Source organism: Oncorhynchus kisutch, linkage group LG21 (genome assembly GCF_002021735.2).
Source record: "Oncorhynchus kisutch isolate 150728-3 linkage group LG21, Okis_V2, whole genome shotgun sequence".
Classification (NCBI taxonomy): Eukaryota; Metazoa; Chordata; class Actinopteri; order Salmoniformes; family Salmonidae; genus Oncorhynchus; species Oncorhynchus kisutch.
The window spans coordinates 30,337,583-30,353,026 of NC_034194.2; the positions used below are offsets into that span (position 1 = coordinate 30,337,583).

Below are 15,444 nucleotides of genomic sequence, written 5' to 3' on the forward strand. Positions count from 1 at the left end.
ATGATTTGTGTGAGATTGAGGGCATCTAGCTTAGATTGTAGGACTGCCGGGGTGTTAAGCATATCCCAGTTTAGGTCACCTAACAGAACAAACTCTGAAGCTAGATTGGGGGCGATCAATTCACATATGGTGTCCAGGGCACAGCTGGGAACAGAGGGGGGTCGATAACAGGCAGCAACAGTGAGAGACTTATTTCTGGAGAGATACATTTTTTAAATTAGAAGTTCGAACTCTTTGGGCATAGACCTGAAAAGAAAGCCTGCAAAGTTCTGTCAATCTCTGCAGTAGATTGCAACTCCTCCCCCTTTGGCAGTTTATCTTGACAGAAAATGTTGTAGTTGGTATGGAAATCTCAGAATGGTGGCCTTCCTAAGCCAGGATTCAGACACGGCAAGGACATCAGGGTTGGCGGAGTGTGCTAAAGCCGTGAGTAAAACAAACTTAGGGAGGAGGCTTCTGATGTTAAGGGGAGAACATCTATTCCTTTTGACATTCATGACCCCCAAACCTTAATCTCATCCCCTTCCAGTCAGTAAACAGACAGTCTAGTTTTAAAACAGGTTTATTGACGTGTGTACAGTGATTGTCTGTGCACCCCAGGATTACAGTGAAGTAAGAGGCAAAGCACTTCATAAGCATTTAGAGTTTTGATCGCTCCAGAGTAATAGTTGTGAGGTTAACAGGACCTTACAAATCAAAGGTAATCTGCGAGGTGGGGATAAACAGATAGAAAAATGGTTTAATAAGGTTTAATAAATTCCTCTTAACAGATCTAGGATCAGATTATGCTCACCCCAATTCCAGAATGAAGCATTAGAGGGACTGAAACAATATCTGACCATGGACCTGTCGTTAGGAGTGATAGACTCTGGGGCGCAATGGGAGAATAAATCAGAGGAGAAAAAAACCAATAGATAAAATAACCCAGAACAAAAAGGATATAAAACAATAAAATATGACAAAAGTCTGGGCAAACATTATTTCATTCACCTGTTATATCATAATAATAGGCCTACATTTAAGAATTGGCACGTTCAATAGCAGAATATCCCGTGGACTGGGGCAAATGGAGATTTCGGCTATTTTAACGGGGTAGGTAACAGAAATGCAACTGACTTTAAAAAAAAATCCTGACTAGTTCCAACACAACCCCTGGGGGACTGGGTAACTGTATTATTACCCGGATATAGAAGTCATCAGACTGATCTCAGACCAGGTCTGAGATCACCCGCCCCTGTACTAAGGTCTTGAGAAATATTGAAAGGTGCAGTAACTGGGGCCTATTAAAAAAGGTAATAATGTTTTACCGAATGTTGCAAACAGAAATGGACTTTACCGAATGACATGACTCACTATTCATGTATTTCTAAACAATGTATTCTTATCGGAATGTTCTCTAACGTTGCAACTCTTTCAATGTGGCCATGAAATAAATGACCATCCAAAATCTTGTCTACTACTAGCTTACTGTAGCCGAGTGTCCTGTGCTGCCCCGTGGGCAAACTCTGGGTATTCTAAACCTGAGCTAATAGACAATCGGTTTGGTGAAAACACTGGCACTGAGGAAGAGAAGGTTGTTCTTTTAACAACTGAACTCGGAAGACGTCCTGATTGGTTGTAACATCCTGAAGTGCTTCAATCTTTACCCATTGGTAATATTACCCATTACACACTACCACTACCAAAAGTATGTGGACACATGCTCATCGAACAACTCATTCCAAAAACATGGGCATTAATATAGAGTTGGTCCCTCCTTTGTGGCTATAGCAGCCTCCACTCTTCTGGGAAGACTTTCCACAGGATGTTGGAACATTGCTGCAGGGACTTCCATTCAGCCACAAGAGCATTAGTGAGGTCAGGCACTAATGTTAGGCGATTAGGCCAGGCTCGCAGTCGGTGTTCCAATTCATCACAAAGGTGTTCGATGGGGTTGAGGCCAGGGCTCTGTGCAGGCCAGTCAAGTTCTTCCAGACCTATCTTAACAAACCATTTCTGTATGGACCTCTCTTTTTCATGCTGAAACAGCAAAGGGCTATTGCAGCAAGGTTGGAAGCACATATTCATCTAGAATGTCATTGTATGCGGTAGCATTCAAATTCCCCTTCACTGGAACTAAGGGGCATAGCCCAAACCATGAAAAACAGCCCCAGACTATTATTACTCCTCCACCAAACTTTACAGTTGGCATGATGCATTCGGGCAGGTAGCGTTTTCCTGGCATCCGCCAAACGCAGATTCGTCCATCAGACTGCCAGATGCTCCAGAGAATGCGTTTCCACTGCTCCAGAGTCCAATGGTGGCAAGTTTTACACCACTCCAGCCAACGCTTGGTATTGCGCATGGTGATCTTAGGCTTGTGTGCGGCTGCTTGGCCATGGAAACCCATTTCTTGAAGCTCCCGACGAAGACAGTTCTTGTGCTGACATTGCTTCCAGAGGCAGTTTGGCAATCGGTAGTGAGTGTTGCAACCGAGGACAGTTGATTTTTACGCGCTTCAGCGGCCCCCAAATCCACTCATTTCAAGGTGTGTCCACATACTTTTGTATATATAGTGTATGTCAAATACCGCATGGTAGTGTGCGGAGGACTGACGGCTGTAAACCTGAAAAAGTTAATACATCATAGAAAGGTAATATAGAGCTGACACGATTATCTCTATTCTAGATAACTACATCATGTCGGTTCTGCTGCATGTTCTCTGTCCCTGAATAGCAGCTGAGTAGGCGTGTACATTTCTTATATGGGAAAGAACATGTTTAAATTATAGATTTCTGTTGGACTGCTCACTTCGCCAGCATTTCTATTCACTTGAGGCATTTAGTACCGTGTATAATTAACATGTAACACTGTGTACAATTTAACATAAATGCAAGGTTTGGCAATCCACAGTGCAAGATGTGTGTGTGTGTGTGTGTGTGTGTGTGTGTGTTCATGCAAGATAAACGAGAAGTAGTGTAGGTATGTTATTTAACGGGTTCATCTTCTTGAAGCAATTTGAAATGTTCCACCTATATCACGATGTTTAGATAAAAAAATAGTAGCATAATATAGAACAATTCAATACGAGCACATTGGAAGGCTAAGCTAGTATAGCCTGAGTATTTGGCTACATTCATTGTCTGGGCAATTTTTTATGGTTGTGTGACACAGTGTTGGCAATTTTCTCACACTCACAAGCTCTCCCAGTTTCATCGAACACACATAATAATAATAATAATAATCATACACATATAGAAAACGCTTACATTTACAAATCACATTTAACTAAAAACAATACTCAAGATAAAAAAATAGTTGTATCTTAACATCTAAATAAAATCCTAACCCATCCCAAACATCCCCAATTTTAATAAAATAGTTACATTTTAATTGAAAAACTGTTGTCTTATGAGGTTACCTTCGGTCACAGCCATTGATCTTTCTGCTATATTGTCACATGGCAAAGACCTTGTCTGTCTGACTGGTTCCCAACCTGAGGTGTGGTCAAACTGCAGAATGTTCACAAACATCACTTATCTTTGCTACTATAGAGTAAGTTATTGGTAATTGCGAGGTGAACCGCTTCGCAATATTACAATGTTTTGTTTTCAGAAAAATTCAAATTTTGTCAAATGGAATATTCAATCAAAAACTTTGGAAGCATCATTACATTGTTGGTTCAAAATTAGGCTGAGAGGGAAACCATTATTTTCAGGAAACCATTAAATATGAACATCCAGTGACTTCAACATACCCCAGGTTTAGCCCTTGAGCTGCAGACAACATTCAGCCATGTCTGAAGAGACAACTGGAAACATGGATGACTAATGGAACAACTAGCTTATCTAGGAGTGTAATGCTTTGCTATAGTGGAGTTCTTATTGCTTTTAAAGTGAGGTTCTGTTATGGACAAAATCTTACCTTGAGAGAAACGTGAGTCTAACTTAAACTTCGACACAAGATCCTAAACTGACATCAACGCATGATTTTCAAAGATGTTTAAGTGACACGCACTTGTCTAAAATAATACATCAAGGATGCAGTGTAAATGGAAATATTCACGTTAGTTCCGCACTATTATCTCAAGTTAGGATTGGGCCCTTGGCTTAGTGACATGGTTGGTTCCACATTTTCGTAGTAGTTGTGGTCTCCATTCCCGGGGGCCCGAGCTAGTCGATAGGGCCCTGGAAGATGAGGCGTGTCCAGCCCTGTGGGGTGCTGCTGAGAGGAGCAGAGCAGAAGGGACAGGTGGGCCGGAAGGCGTGTGTCCCATGAGGCAGTGGGGTATCCGCCCAATACTTGGCTGTCCTCTCCGAACAAACGTGGCCGCAGGGTACAAACGCATATGTGGGAGCTCCAGCATCCACGTACACGGCGGGCTCACACCCCAGCCACAGGGGCACGTAGGGCCCTACGCTCCTGCATAGAGGGCACTCCCGGCGGACTGTTGTGATCCCTTCCTCCCCCTCTTCTCCTCCCTCCTCCTGGCGCTCCGGACGCTGGCCCCAGTCATGGTGGCCATGCACATGTCCACAGGTGAGGTAGACCCAGGGCTGGCGCGCCTCCAGACTGGGGGGAAATGACAACGACTTGGTTTTAGCTTTTATCAAACTCAAAGCATCATTTTTATTCGTTTTTGGTAGTAGTTATATTATATTGCAAAATAGCTATAAATAGATTACATGGGATAAAATCAGATTTGGAATTGGGTCATGTTGTGTTGTGCTCAAGGTTGAATTTGCACCTGATCACTGTAACAGTAGATAGGGGCAACTTATGAATAGGTATAGCTCCTAGTGTTCCACTGTTTAGTAGCTACCCATCTGTGGCTGCTTACTGAGGCCTACGGGCCAGGAAGTGTTGAGCTACTAGTGTAGCAGTGTGTAGTAATAATAATAATAGTAATTGTGGGTGCTTATATTTGTCCTATTTCACACAAGTACAAGTGTTTATTAATACACATTTGTGACTTAGATATATATTTTTGCATATCCCCTTGGAGTGGGGTATCTGCCATTATCAACGGAGACCATGGCGCAATTAGGATTAAGTGCCTTGCTCAAGGGCACATACACAGATTGTTCACCTTGTCGGCTCAGGGATTCAAACCTTTCGGTTACAGGCCCAACACTTTGACCGATAGGCTATAACCACTGTGTGTTTGTGTGTGGGTGTTGTAATGTAGTGGTAAAAAAAGTAGGTGGGTTAACTCTGATCACCGTACAGAGTGAATCAACTAACACTCCCTATACTTGGTGATTATATTTATTAACAATCATTTTGATCCATTTGAGCAAACTGTACAAAACAGATCCGAAAGGTAGAAGGATTCTTTTAAATACGTTATTGGACCATAAACAGATTTGGCTCATTAATCTATACAGTCCAAATAATGATGATCGAAGCTTCTTAAAAATGAATTTATCAAGCCTACATGCAATACAAGCGTCTGTTATTATGGTGGGAGACTATAATACTTTAATGGGCTGTAAAGGAAATCACACTACAAACGATTACCCTCATGTACTTAAGGAAATCACAAAATACCATGGACATATAGGAACTAGTGGATATATGGAGGCTTTAATATCCTGACCTACACTACCAGTCAAAAGTTGACACACTTACTCATTCAAGGTTTTTCTTTATTTTTTACTATTTTCTACACTGTAGAATAATAGCGAAGACATCAAAACTATGAAATAACACATGTAGTAACCAAAAGTGTTAAACAAATCTAAATAGATTTTATATTTGAGATTTTATTTGTCTTGTAGGAGTTCCCACATATGCTGAGCACTTGTTGGCTGCTTTTCCTTCATTCTGCGATCCAACTCATCACAGACCATCTCAATTGGGTTGAGGTCAGGTGATTGTGGAGGCCAGGTCATCTGATGCACCACTCAATTACTCTCCTTCTTAGGCAAATAGGCCTTACACAGCCTGGAGGTGTGTTTTGGGTCATTGTCCTGTTTAAAAAAAAAATGACAGCCCCACTAAGATGGGATGGCGTATCGCTGCAAAATGCTGCGGTATCCATGCTGGTTAAGTGAATTCTAAATATATCACTGACAGTGTCACCATCACACCTCCATGCTCCACGGTGGGAACCACACATGCAGAGATCATCCGTTCACCTACTCTGCGTCTCACAAAGACACGGCGGTTGGAACCAAAAATGTCAAATTTGGACTCATCAGACCAAAGGACAGATTTCCACTGGTCTAATGTCCATTGCTCATGTTTTTTGGTCCAAGCAAGTCTCTTCTTCTTATTGGTGTTCTTTAGTAGTGGTTTATTTGCAGCAATTGGACTATGAAGGCCTGATTCACGCATTCTCCCCTGAACAGTTGATGTGTCTTGTTACTTGAACTATGTGAAGCTTTTATTTGACTGACGTTCATGTTTTAAAGTAATGATGGACTGTTGTTTCTCTTTGCTTGTTTGAGCTGTTCTTGCCATATTATGGACTTGGTATTTAACCAAATAGGGCTATCTTCTGTATACCACCTTGTCACAACACAACTGATTGGCTCAAATGCATTAAGGAAAGAAAATCCACAAATTAACTTTTAAATAGGCACACGTATTAATTTAAATGCATTCCAGGTGACTTACCTCATGAAGCTGGCCGAGAAAATGCCAAGAGTGTGCAAAGCTGCCATCTAGGCAAAGGGTGGCTACTTTGAATAATCTAAAATATATTTTAATTTGTTTAACACTTTCTTGGTTACTACATGATTCCACATGTTATTTCAAAGTTTTGATGTCTTTACTATTATTCTACAATGTAGAAAATAGTAAAAATAAAGAAAAACCCTTGAACGAGTAGGTGTGACCAAACTTTTTACTGGTACTCTATATACAAAAGAAAATATTTGGGGGAATTGGAAATGATGCAGGCAATTATATTAATAGAAGCCACAATCTATCTGCAATATTAAAGATAATCTACCCACTAATTTGAAATAAATAAACACTCCCTATACTTTCAATGTATTTTTCCACAAATGGTGGGTAAACCCCCGCGCCAAAAAAAGGTGTGTGAACTCCATTTACCCTCCACTACATCACTGTGCATATTACTAACCTATGGCTGCGTGGCAAGCTGGGGAAGGCCAGGGTACTGAGGCCTACAGGACACTGTGGCCGGGCAGCGTTGAGCTCCTGTCGCAGTGCCTCCAGGTGGCGGAGGGTGGGAGCGCGGAGCAGGCCCTCTCCAGTACGCCACAGCAGAGTGGCTCCACACAGGTCCACCAGAGAACCATCACGAAGGGCACTGCTTTCTCCCTCCGCCTAAGGGAAAATACCTTTTACTTAGCTAGGCAAGTCAGTTAAGAACACATTCTTATTTTCAATGACTGCCTAGGAACTGTGGGTTAACTGCCTTGTTCAGGGGCAGAACGACAGATTTTCACCTTGTCAGCCCAGGGGATCCAATCTTGCAGCCACACAGTTAACTAGTCCAATGCTCTAACCATTGCACTCCACAGGTAGCCTGCCTGTTACGCAAATGCAGTAGAAGCCAAGGTAAATTGCTAGCTAGCATTAAACTTATCTTATAAAAAACAAGCCATCATAATCACTAGTTATAACTACTGATCCAGTTTAGCAGGCAATATTAACCAGGTGAAATTGTGTCATTTCTCTTGCGTTCATTGCACGCAGAGTCAGGGTATATGCAACAGTTTGGGCTGCCTGGCTCATTGTGAACTAATTTGCCTGAATTTTACGTAATTATGACATACATTGAAGGTTGTGCAATGTAACAACAATATTTAGACTTAGGGATGCCACCTGTTAGATAAAATACAGAACGGTTCTGTATTTCACTGAAGTTTTGTTTTCGAAATGATAGTTTCCGGATTCGATCATATTAATGACCAAAGGCTCGTATTTCAGTGTGTTATTGTGTTATAATTAAGTCTGATTTGGTAGAGCAGTCTGACTGAGCAGCAGCAGGCCCGTAATCATTCATTCAAACAGCACTTTAGTGCGTTTTGCCAGCAGCTCTTCGCAAGCACAGCGCTGTTTATGACTTCAAGCCTATCAGCCTAATGGCTGGTGTAACCAATGTGAAATGGCTAGCTAGTTAGCTGGGTGTGCGCTAATACTGTTTCAAACGTCACTCGCTTTTAGATTTGGAGTAGTTATTCCCCTTGCGCTGCAAGGGCCGCGGCTTTTGTGGAGCGATGGGTAACGATGCTTCAAGTGTGGCTGTTGTCTATGTGTTCCTGGTTCGAGCCCAGGTAGGGGCGAGGGGGGACGGAAGCTATACTGTTACACTGGCAATACTATAGTGCCTATAATAACATCCAATAGTCAAAGGTAAATGAAATACAAATAGTATAGAGAGAAATAGTCCTATAAATACTATATTAACTACAACCTAAAACCTCTTACCTTGGAATATTGAAGTCTCATGTTAAAAGGAACCACCAACTTTCATATGTTCTCATGTTCTGAGCAAGGAACTCAAACGTTAGCATTTTTACATGGCACATATTACTTTCTTCTCCAACACTTTGCTTTTGCATTATTTAAACCAAATTGAACATGTTTCATTATTTATTTGAGGCTAAATTGATTTTATTGATGTTTTATATTAAGTTAAGATAAGTGTTAATTCAGTATTGTTGTAATTGTCATTATTACAAATATATATATATATATTTTTTGAAATCGGCCGATTATTCGGTATAGTTTCTTTTGGTCCTCCAATAAATCGGTATCGGCGTTGAAAAATCATAATCGGTCGACCTCTAGTTTAGAGCTTGCGGTAGTCACCTCATACAAGTACTCGGGAGTATGACTAGACAGTATACTGTCCTTCTCTCAGCACATATCAAAGCTGTAGGTTTAAGTTAATTTGAGACTTGGTTTCCTCTATCGTAATCGCTCCTCTTTCACCCCAGATGCCAAACTAACCCTGATTAAGATGACCATTCTACCTATGCTAGATTATGGATACATAATTTATAGATCGGCAGGTAAGGGTGCTCTCGAGCGGCTAGATGTTCTAAACCATTCGGCCATCAGATTTGCCACCAATGCTCCTTATAGGACACATCACTGCACTCTATACTCCTCTGTAAACTGGTCATCTCTGTATACCCATCGCAAGACCTACTGTTTGATGCTTATTTATAAAACCCTCTTAGGCCTCACTACCCACATCTGAAATTTCTACTGCAGCCCTCATCCTCCACATACAACACCCGTTCTGCCAGTCACATTCTGTTAAAGGTCTCCAAAGCACACATCCCTGGGTCGCTCCTCTTTTCAGTTCGCTGCAGCTAGCAACAGGAACGAGCTGCAACAAACACTCAAACTGGACAGTATTGTCTCAATCTCTTCATTCAAAGAATCAATCATGGACACTCTTACTGACAGTTCTATTGTTGTCTCTACCTTCTGCAATTTGTGCTATTGTCTGTGCCCAATAATGCTTGTACCATGTTTTATGCTGCTACCATGTTGTGTTGCTACCATGTTGTTGTTATGTTGTTGTTATGTTGTGTTGCTACCTTGCTATGTTATCGTCTTAGGTCTCTCTTTATGTAGTGTTGTCTCTCTTGTCGTAATGTGTGTTTTGTCCTATATTTATATTGTATTTTTTATTATCCCAGGCCCCCATCCACACAGGAGGCCTTTTGCCTTTTGCTAGGCCATCATTGGTTAAATTATATTTTTTTAAAGAGTCTAGCTAGCTACCTTTTCAGATATTACAACTTTCAAATTTTGTCAGAAAGTCAAACCCGGTAGGTTAGCTACCTGCAGATTCATGCTGGCTAGTAATGTCACGATTTGGGATTATGGTCCATTGTTTAGCTATCTAGCTACATGTCTAAAAACTCCACTTTGCAAGTAACTATTTCCATAGAATGTTTATGATGTCACTGCGACAATTGTCGATAGACGTAGCTGGTCAATTTGTTCTGGCCATCTACTCCGATTTCAGAACACTCTCGTCTGAGTGTACCAGAGTGGAGAATAACTGATGAATTTACGAATGCCCAACACCCGTTGAATATGCAAAAAAAAGTGTAAGTAAATTGTTGCCAGCAGCACAGTTGCAGTCACCAACACTCTGGATAAGTTAAAAACAGCCTAACCAGCTCTGCTAGTGCGAGTAAAATGGTCAGAGATGGGTGGGGCTAAAGCTTAAGAGTGTGTTAACGATGCTAAATGGGTGTAGACAAAGAAGAGCTCGCCAGTAGGTACCAAAACACTCAAGGGCCATTTTCTCAAAAGTGAGGTTACAAGTTTATCAACTTTCAAAGCAGAATTACTTTCTCATTGTTTCTCAACTGTAGTGTATGATATACCATTTTGTAGCTCTAAATCTCTACTTTTATCCAATGTAAAAAACACAATTTCAAATTTCGCTACATGAGACCGAATCGAGCCGGTGGGTCACATATATGGAATAGGGTGCCATTTGGGGCAGAGTTCTGGTTGTGCCTCTTGTAGCTTAAGCACTGACCAGTTTTCCTCGGCTGGGTCCGGAGCGTGTCTCTCGGAGGGCGTAGACGTCCCCACATACAGAGATCTCCCTCCATAGACCCTGTCTGCTGTCCTCAGGGAAGCCCTCAGGGTGCATCACCAGCACCCCGTTGGTGGTCAAACCATCCATGTGGCCATCCGGGTTCTTCCACTTAGTGGCTTTCTCCTGAAGAAGAAGGAGATGATGAAGAAGAAGAAAAGGAAAAAAATCGAGAGATAACAGAAGCTTGGTTATTTGTATCTATTGCATTCAGTAGGCACCCAGAGGGAGAAAACGTAGGTAGGTACTGCCGGCACCTGTCCAATAGGAACACACTTGTTTGTGCCTATTGAATTTGGCCATAACAAAGTGTGATTCTTCTCCAACTCATTTTCAACTGACATCCAACTGTCTGGTCCAGCGATGGTGGGTTTGTGCCCATACATCTCTCCATTTGGTCTCTCTACCGAGCCTGTGCTACACACTAACCCCTAGGAAGATGTTTTTGGAGGAGTCGAAGCCAGCGGCATAGATGCGTGTGGTGTAGGGGGGGTTGCGTTCACACACCACCCTGCAGGCGAAGCGGGAGATGGTGCTGGGGGCCACCGAGGGGTCCTCACCCTCCTTCCCCTCTCCTGAAGTGTCCGTCACAACAAAGTCTATTGGACTTTCTGTGGAGCGCCCAATCTGCAGGGAAAACGAGTGAGACGGAGAGAAACATTACATGGGATCTTTATTGTGTTCAGAACAGGGTTCGATTGGAAAGCAATTTTAATGCCCTTTGCTCTACTAGTAGCTAAAAGTAATATTTTATGTCAAGTAATGATTTTCGTTTTATTGATGATTTGAGCTTTTCTTTAGCTTGTTAATTAGGCCAGGACTTGAAGGATCCTGTTGTGCTTATGACTTAACAATACTTTATCTTTCACACAAAAATAGCAGTAACATCCAGCAACATTTATATTCAAGCTGTGTGTAGTTACTCATATTAAATTAACCACCTGTGATAAAACACTTAAGATACAAGTACATGTATTTACAGTTCTACACCCCTCTCCATGCTTTGAACGTATCTGGGTCCCTGTTCTCAGCTGGCCACCAACAGACATCTTTTCAGAACTGAATCTTCATCACGTTCCCCTGCGGTTGTAATGTGTGATGTGGTTCTTTCAGTACAGTAAGGGGTTTGGTGTGGGATTGCCAAGCCCATTGATGGTTCAGAGTATACCCAGTATCCGAGTCAAAATTAAGCATCCAATAAAAACTCTGGAGGACGTGGTATACACATAGCAGAACCAATAAATAATAACCAAGTCCTTCAATTATCTATTCAAAAAGGGAAAGTGGTAGCAACACCTCTTTCTGTTCTTCCTGGTTATGGAAGACAAAGAACTCAGTGTTCTCTAGATAAGCTGGCATCATTCTGGTATTTAGCCTAAATAAAACCCTTGTTGTGGTGTTTACCTGGAACATGTCAGTGTCGTTGTCGTGGCAGTACTCCACCACCACTGTCTGGTTGCGGGACAGAGTGAAGGAGATGCTGTGCTGCCCTCTGCTGTGGACTGCCTGCAATCACACACGGACACAGACACAGCAATAATCCTTTTACCCTGTCCACTCTTACTGTAGGTTACCATGAGGACAGAATTTCCCACCATAGGAAGACTATGGTAACATCACACACACACACCTTGCTGTCGTGTGGTGTGTTGAGGATGTGAACAGTGCTGGGTTTGACTCCGTTGGCCTTGGTCCTCCGGTACAGAGCGAAGCGGCTCTTCCTCCTCCCCCTGTCCCCACTGGGCAGAGAACCATTGTACCTACAGAGAACACAAAAACAAGTACACAGAGAGGCTACATAATTAGCGAAAGGGAATACCGCATGTATCCCATTCACCTCATGTGATCATTGAAGACAGTTGATATCGCAAATCAATACTGATCATTAGGCTCTTTTGTTTTGGCAGTTGGATGCCTGTAGGCATACTTTGCCAAATAATTAAACATCCCTTTTATTATGCTAGCCTATCACACCCACCACTCATTCCTCACAGACAACTAATGTATTGTACAACTGCCTGCTCATCCATTGGTAAGTACAACATGAGCCCAATTCACTGACAGGCCGCTTAGAATAGTGCGGTTACTGTGTGAACCCTCTTTACACTGAAATACCAATTAAACTGTATTCAGTGTGTGTGTGTGTGTGTGTGTGTGTGTGTGTGTGTGTGTGTGTGTGTGTGTGTGTGTGTGTGTGTGTGTGTGTGTGTGTGTGTGTGTAAGCAAGCAAGAGATGGAAAGAGAAAGAGTGGATGAGTAAGCGTTAGCCTAAGTGGAACGGTGCTGACATCTCAGCTGATTGTTCAAACCTAAACTCTTTGTGTCTCGTCTCTAGCTTCCTGGGCAACAGAGTGGAGCTGCGCTGTCATGCTAGGAGTTCACAGACAGGGCCGCATGCTGATTTTAGCTTTCAGCTAATCAGCGGTATTGTACCTATTAAAGACTATTCGGATGATGCCCAGTGGGCACAAAGCCCTTTGTGAGGGGACATCAACTCTGCTTCCAAATCAACTCTCCCGCTCTCTCTCCCTCCATCCCTAAGCTGTAGCTACTCTTCCTGGACGATTAGAATAATTTAAGTTCTAAACCAGACCTGACTAGAAAAGCCAAGATCGTTCCCTTTCCCAGTGTTAGACCAGACCAGACAAACCAATATCTTTCCATTTCCCAGTGTTAGAATAGGGCGGCCCTGTCATGAGATCTGAGGAGAGGAAAGCTGAAGGGAACACACTGCTACCTGTACAATTACATTAGGACAGAGCTGAGGGAGAAGGGAGAGGAGGAAGAGGGCACGGAGAGGGCAGAAAGAGGAGAAATATACCAGAAAGAGACAGAGCAGGAAGAGAGGGCAGAGAAATACAGGGAGAGGGGGGCAGAAGGAGAACAGGGCAAAGGTCATGAAGAGGGATACAGAAAGACTGCGGTCCAAACAGTTAAAAAGACACACCCTCGTCCACTTACCCTTGCCTTATGCCCTTGGGGGAATCCCCGTCACCATCTTGGAGGGCGGTCCAAATGACTAGCCAAGCAAGAGACGTTTTCAACGTAAGCCCCTCAGTCCTCGTTTTTAGTCGGCTTTGCGAGTGCACAATAATGTTCACTCCGGGGCCTGAAACTCCCCATAATTCAATTTGCGACGATTGTACATCTGCTAAGAAAAGTCAGTGTAAACTTAAAAACAACATGAATGGAGAAGTCAACATACTAGTGTCATGACATTGGTCTGTGGGTAAGGTTCATGACCCCCCCCCCCCCCCCATAAATACCTTTCTCCCTTCCCTCTCTCTGACTCTACTGAGTCACTACTCTTGAATAGCCTTTGTTAAACATAGAGAGTCTGGGAACATCAAACAAGTGGAGGGAAAGGAACCATATTTCGGTAATAGAACCAGTTGAAAATATGCGTTGGTACTTAATAAATATGATGTCAGTTCGGTTGTCATCTGAGACAGTATGACTGATGACAGAATGACAAACTGTATCTGGGAAAGTCTACACATTATAGTTATCAGATTCACATGGAATTGTTGTGCAATTTAAATGCAATTTAAATAAAACTATTTGTGAAAAGATTAAATGTAATTTTAGCTTCCAAATGAGAGAATTGGGTTTTCATAAGACTAGAGCTCTGCTCAATCAGTGGCCCTCCCCTGTGAAGAGACATGGGTTATAAACTATGGAACACACCCTTCTCTCCCTCCACTATATAAGCCCTTGACGAAAATGTAACCTTCTGTTCCGGGTACATTAGGACGACGGTCCGATGTCAGAAGGATTCAGATAATAACTACAGAACAAAGCAAACCTAAGCATGAGCTTTGGTTGCGAATGGTATGAACTTTGAACTCTTATTCGCTACAGAAGTGATACCTCCTAGCCGTTGAGTTCGCAGCGGCCGCTGTAAATGTGGGCTAGGAAAGGAGGGACAGAGTATTCCATCTACCACACAACGACGACACTACAACGTATCCCGTTCACCACCAGAGACACTCTTCAAAGGACAAAGGACTCCGTTGGGCAACACGGCCTTCCATCTACCACCAACCTATTGAAGCACAGCTCAGAGTAAATATTTATTGCATTTTTCTTTTCCAAATGGGCGGTGATTTAGAATGCATAATATTTTGTATTTACAATAGAGTAGCTACCTAGATAGAGACATAGCTTCTCCCTTTGTTCCTCAAGTCTACCCGCTCTTTCACTCAAACCCAATCCCCTTTTCTTTGTGTAACCAGCGGTCATATCTGTTCCGTCCGCAAGGGACGTTTTCCTTCATGACATAATTTGTAATCAAGGTATGATTCATTCTGTGCGATTAGTTAGGTATTTAGTAAATAAATAATTAAACCCAATTTTGTATTGCTGATTCAACTTGTTAGCCAGGGTTCGTGAAGATAACCAAGAATTTACAACTTTCAGATGAGACTGAAATAAGGTGACGATTAATATTGACTGCTATTGGTGTAAAATATTACTAGATCTTTAAGAGTTTCTTCGGAAGATAACTGCTCTATAAATATTATTTTGTGGTGCCCTGACTTTAGTTAATTACATTTACATGATTAGCTCAATCAGGTAATATTAATTATAGAGAAAGGATTTTATAGAATAGCATGTCATATCACTTAATCCGGCATAGCCAAAGACACGACACTAGTGTAAGTAAAAACGAATGTAAATAAGATAGATATGGTGCTACTAAATGCACATGACGGCACAAACATGTCTCGGAAAAAGTAAATATGTTTTTGTTTGGAAAATGTGGAAATAAAACATTTCCCTTCTTTTCCAGCTAGGCAGGCTAACGTTAGTTAGCTAATTAACTTGATAGCTATCGTACAGTAGGCGTATATTAATAATTACATATTTAATATAAGTAGACATGCACTCATAATTGACTGTTGTGCATATAAAGC

General features: G+C 42.0%; 1 protein-coding gene across 1 annotated transcript in view; it reads right to left on the bottom strand.

The window, feature by feature from the left end:
- Nucleotides 1-546: 546 nt before the first annotated feature.
- Nucleotides 547-15,444, bottom strand: part of LOC109882496 (E3 ubiquitin-protein ligase pellino homolog 2-like) — a 29,611-nt gene continuing 14,713 nt past the window's right edge. Inside the window, exons 2-7 of the mRNA XM_020474608.2 lie at nt 12,159-12,288; nt 11,933-12,034; nt 10,958-11,155; nt 10,469-10,654; nt 7,073-7,278; nt 547-4,551 (exon numbers count right to left, since the gene is read on the bottom strand). Coding sequence (XP_020330197.1) covers nt 4,152-4,551; nt 7,073-7,278; nt 10,469-10,654; nt 10,958-11,155; nt 11,933-12,034; nt 12,159-12,288 — 1,222 coding nt within the window. The 3' untranslated portion in view covers nt 547-4,151. The remainder of the gene's footprint in view (nt 4,552-7,072; nt 7,279-10,468; nt 10,655-10,957; nt 11,156-11,932; nt 12,035-12,158; nt 12,289-15,444) is intronic.